Below are 5,487 nucleotides of genomic sequence, written 5' to 3'. Positions count from 1 at the left end.
TTCCAGAGACTTGTGGCTTCCACTTTCTGTCTTTCCAAAAGCTTGCCCTTAGAGCCCTTGGCTGTAGTGCTAGCCCACCTGGCTTCCTGAGACCACACAGTGAGCTTGAAATCCACCTATCCATGCATTCAGTTGACTACAGCTCTGTGCACTTCCGAAAGCTCCAAAAGCTGTCTTGGTGTTGTAGTGGTTAAGATGTTGGACTCCTACATGGCTAATTGCAGCTTGAGTCCTGGATCTAGTGACTTGAAACTCATACCAGGCGTGTGTGCATGTGTACCCAAAATCCCAGGAAGGGAATGGAAGAGAAGAGATTGCAATGTGACCGTATACCCCAGGGAGATGATTTCTCACTTTCTCTCTCTCCGTCTCTCTCTGTCTCTTAGGGAAGCACACACAACCTATACCAAAAACCTCTTCCCCCCCAGAAAAAATTATACAGTGGGACTGAAAAATTTTTTGAAAAAAAAATAGAATTAAATTATGAGTTTATTCTGGTGCAAAAATTTTGTGAAGTTCAGTTTGTTTATAATACACATTTTCCTTTTGTGAAGGTCATATATTGGAGTGGCATATTCTTCTGAGGAAATTTTCTCTCTCTCTCTCTCTCTCTTTCTCTTTCTCTCTTTCTTTCTTATGAAACAGAGAGATAAACAGAGAGGCAGCTAGACAGACAGACAAACAGGCACATATGCCTGACAGGGTCTTGCCACACTGCAATCCTCCTCCTGGCCTCTGAGCCAGCCCGGATCACTGACATGCCCAGTCCATGCCTTGTGTTTAAGTCAACGTAGGATCAGAGCTTCCCATGTTTCTCCCGTACCCCACAATGGGGCCTACCACCTGCCCTACTGAGACGAGGCCATAAGAAAGTTCTTATCTTGGTTTAGTTACGTAGGTGAAGCCATAAAGTGCACCATAATATTTGTATTTCTTCACCATCCTGACAGGTGAGTCAGATGTGCTTTCTCTAAAGTGTTGTACTCTAAACCATTGCCCCAAAACTTCAGATTTTGAAAACATACAATATAACATCAAGTGTGAGTTGATTCTGTTCTAAATATGTCAAACTTCTATGAGACAGAGATAGTGAGAGAGTGTGAGTGCACACCAATGGGGACTTTGTGCCATGATCCACCCCCAGCCTTAGTTAGATCGTGGGCACGCTCGTGAGCCTGACACATGCAAGGTGGTCACTGGATGCCAACACTGAACCTTTCCGCATGGGTCAGCTTGCAGAGTGTTATGTTACCACTGCACCACTGTTTAGCCACTACAATTTGATTTTTTTTTTTTAAGGTTTTGCCATAGTGTGTTTGTGCTTGCCAGAGAGAGAGAAAAAGAGAGAGAGAGAGAGAGAGAGAGAAACACAGAGAAGGGAAAGTGAGAAATTACCATCCAAGAGGGATGTCACTCCATAATCCCTTCTCTTTCATTCTCCTCCTGGGATTTTGGGCATGCACACACATACTTCCAGTGCGATCTTCAAGCTGCCAAGTCTGAGACTCAAATGAAGGTCAGCCACGTGGGAATCCAGAGCCTTAACCATCACACTACTTGCTGGCCCTACAATTTGATTTTAATAATGACTCTGTTTTAACAACTTGTTTGCAGAATTCCTGAAAGTACTAGCAGCACTTATGAAATTGTGGAAGCCAGCTCTAGGACAGCAGTGTTGTCTGACCAAAGCCATATTCCAAAGCCCCTGCTCCCTACATGCTTTTAAATCCAGGCGTGGCCATGTTTCACAGTTCTGGTCTATGAGACAGAAATGGAGGCCAAGTGTGATTTTCCTGTGAAAGTTTTTCCTTTCTGGTAATGGGATCTTTTTTTGAATCCTTCCTTTTTTTATGCTGCTGAAAAATGTATGTAATTGCTGTAGCTGTAACATCCTTATTACTTTGAAGGGAATACAAATTCTTTGTAAATATAATGACCAGGCCATGTTATCAGACTGAATTAGTGTCAGTAATTGCTCATTCTAGACCCCTTGCCATGGAGAAGAAATTTATTTAATAACTGTGATTGGCTTTTCCATTACTTGAAGAAAAAGGCATTCCTAAATGCTATAAAACTGAATAATTCAGTATTCTTGGCCAATTCTGAGTTATTGTTCATTCTGAATCTTGATACTGCATATTAATTTGAAAAGTTAAAGATTGGATTCATTTTTTTGATAGCCTAGTTTATTTTTGATAGCCAATTTATCTACTGGTTTATCTGACTGGCTATTGTGGCTATGAACAGTATCCTGGTAAATGTTGGGGCTAGATGCAAAGAATTCTTATTCTCACTCTCACTCTTGCTCTCTGTGGCTCTGTAGGACACATGAACCTAAATCCATGCTAAGCTGCTTAGGGAAGACTTTCTTGAAGTTCTATCTCATTATCATAGAAAGATATTTCTATAAATATAGTCAAGTTTCTCAAAAAGCATCTGATATTTCTCGAAAAGCATCTGATATTTCACAGCAGCATAAGACTAAAATATTTAACATAAGAGAAACATTGAAAGATTCTGTTAAATGGGAAGCTAAAAGGAGCAGATCCTTAAATATGCACCTTGCAGAACTGAAGATATAGAGCAGAGTGTACACTGAGGACCCTGCTATTTCTGGCTTAGAAATTACAGTATTTATTATGCCTTGCCAAAACAATTAGTTAAACTATAGCCTGTTCTATCTGAGTAGTTAGACTATGACACAGATTTGTCAAGCCTATTTTTTGTAGCATTCAGTCAAGTCCTAACAAGTAAGGGATATACATGGTAAAGATAAAGAGTGTGAAGCTTTCTGTCTGAAAGAAGACGGTGACTAAATTATGACTTTGTTAAATGATCCAAGAAATACTTTATGGCTGAAAATGACTGAGATTATTTGGAAATCTCAAATAATTGTTATGCCTCAAATCAGAGTTAATATGATCAGAATTAATGTTGGGGCAGTTAGCAAGAGACGAGGTTTGATATAGCTAACTGTTACCTCCTGTAAAAAAAAAAATATATATATATATATATATATATTATTGTTTCTTTTAATAGAGAGACAGAGACAGGCAACCCCAACAGGAAATCGCTGACCCAAGTGTACCTGGCTAACATATATTCCTATCTTTTGACATCTTGCCAGGGCAGTTGTTAGAAGAGGCAAAGAATGAAAACCTAAATAGTCTCCTGGAATCAAAAGACAGTTTGTTCTTGGGACCAGCAGTTAGCATAATGGCTATGTCGCTGGACTCCCACATAGTCGACCGTGGTTCATGTCCCGGACCCGGTGGCTTGAACTCACACTAGGTGCGTGTGTGTGCGTGCCCAAGATCCCAAGAGGAGAAGGGATTGCAGCGTGGCCATCCTCCCTGGTGGGGGGGGGGGGATTTCTTGCTTTCTGTCTCTCTCTCTTTCTGGCAAAGCGCATGCACCCTATAGCAAAAACCTCTCAAAAAACAAACAAACAAACAAACAAAAAACCACACACAAACCAAAAAACAAAACCTATAAATGAATGAACAAAAGAAAGAAAATAAAAAGAAAAAAAGAAATCTTAAAACAGGAAGGCCTCAAATACCCTAGTGAAAATGCTAGCAACTCAGGCTGTGCCTCTCAGAGGGGGCAGCAAGGCCCTCTCTGTCAAACAGAACCTGGTAAAGTCACCAGCCCCGATCTCTCCTGGGACATCTAGCATTGCACGGCGCCCTCAGGGCCACGCCAGACAAGGGAGACTTGCCTGCTTTTCCTCAGACTAGGGGCAGGGGCAGAAGGCAGCATGGTGGGCTGCAACCTTCCAGGCCAGGCCCACTGCTGGGATGGACATCCCCATGGCTCCCAGCAGGGGGCACGGGGACACCTCCGCAGCTCCCGGAGCACCCCAGGCCGGGGCCTTGCTCTAGAACCGGCCTGGCCTAGGCCGCGCGGGTGGAGAGGAGCCGCCCACCTTGATTGTGCTCATGTCCATGGGGTGCTTGATGATGTCACAGTAATCGTGCAGGCCCAGGGCCTCCACGTCCACCGGCTTGTAGAAGGGCCAGGCGTAGGCGGCATGCTTCTTGGCGAACATCTCCTTGAGGATGCCGCTGCAGCACTTGAGCTGCTCCGAGACTTTGCTGCTCTTCTCGGGCGCAGGGTGCTGCTGCGAGTCGGGCACGTCCTTCTTTGGGGGTTTCACAGGCCGGCTGCTCTCCCGCCGGGGGCCTAGCTTGGTGGTCTTGGGCTCCGGGGGCAGTGAGGGCGGCTCGTGAATGGGGTCGATAGTGGTGGGGGTGGTTGTTTCTGCTTTCCTCTTCACCCCCTTCTTTGTCTGCCGGGTGTGACAGGTAGTGTCAGAGGGGGCGGCCAGGACAGCACGGTCACCCCTGACGACGGGCACAGTCTGGGGTCCCGATGCATGGGGGGTGGGGGGGGTGGCAAAGGTCTGCCAGGGAGACCACGACCCACTACTCTGCTCTGCAGCTGTGACAGGACATGGCAGGCAGGAGAAAGCATCCCGCCGAGCGCTCGATCTGCACGCTACACTGTCTCCTGCGCAGTGCTCCCAGGGAGCCCGACTCAGGGACTGCTTCGATGGCATGCATGTACACTGAGTATGCACCGTCTAAATTAGGGCCCGGAGGAGGGGCAGTCCCCGGAGATCTCTGACACAGGACACTTGCTAAGGCAGGAGCAAGGACGGGGACACCTGCCACCTGTCTTCGGTGGCAGCAGCCCGCCCACACCCGGATGCTCACCTTTACGGGCTGCGGGGTGGCCGCAATGATGGGTGGGTGGCTCTGCACAGGCTGGGGGGCTGGAGCGGGAGGGGGTGGAGTGAGGTCTGGGGTGACGGCAGGGAAGGGGTGAGGCGTGGCCTGCACGGGCGGAGGGTTCTGTTGAGGAGTCTGAGTCTGCGGAGGAGTTGACGCTTGCGTTGTGTTTGGTACCGTGGAGACGCCGGGCTTTGCTGTCCCTACCAATTGTAAAGAGGACAAGGAATTAGAGGCCATTCTGCCACCACCTGCTGACCTCGTGGGGACAGCGCCACACACGGCAAGCATGCATCTGTGTGGAGCACTGGCTTGAGACACAGAACATCCTGTACACCCCAGACCTCGCTGGGCCAAGCCGTCCACCTGCCCAGGACTCAGAGAGCAGAGGCACATCACACTTCCCGCCTCCTGGGGTTGTCCTGGCCACAACTCCCGATTCGGGCACAAAGACTCCTTCATGAGCACAGAAGCCCAGGCTGAAGGAGCAGGAAACACACGCTGAGAGTGAGCAGCAGGACTGTGGACGGAGAGCGGAAAAACGCTCCCTGGAGCTTTCAGCCAGAGCTGTCCTCATTCCCAGAAGCGCTGCCTTCGGAGTAAGCACTCCTGGCAGGGGGCCGGCAGCGGCCGACCTCGCCAGGGTTTCTGGAAACTGGCATGCCCCCGCCTCCCAGAGCCACCAGAGACGGTGGACTGCTGCTGACCTTGGCGGCTGGCTTTGGCCGGCCCTCCGGCGGCGCGTGGGGGGGGC

General features: G+C 48.4%; 1 protein-coding gene across 1 annotated transcript in view; it reads right to left on the bottom strand.

Moving 5' to 3' along the window:
* BRD4 (bromodomain containing 4) overlaps positions 1 to 5,487 on the bottom strand; it is a gene marked incomplete at its 5' end in the record, with an annotated part of 22,283 nt that overhangs the window by 10,014 nt on the left and 6,782 nt on the right. Inside the window, 2 exon segments of the mRNA XM_014593171.1 lie at positions 3,929 to 4,291; positions 4,719 to 4,936. Coding sequence (XP_014448657.1) covers positions 3,929 to 4,291; positions 4,719 to 4,936 — 581 coding nt within the window.

This window comes from Tupaia chinensis, unplaced genomic scaffold (genome assembly GCF_000334495.1).
Source record: "Tupaia chinensis unplaced genomic scaffold, TupChi_1.0 Scaffold139785_1, whole genome shotgun sequence".
Classification (NCBI taxonomy): domain Eukaryota; kingdom Metazoa; phylum Chordata; class Mammalia; order Scandentia; family Tupaiidae; genus Tupaia; species Tupaia belangeri.
Note: the sequence above shows the minus strand (reverse complement) of the source record. Positions and strands in the feature narration are given on the sequence as shown.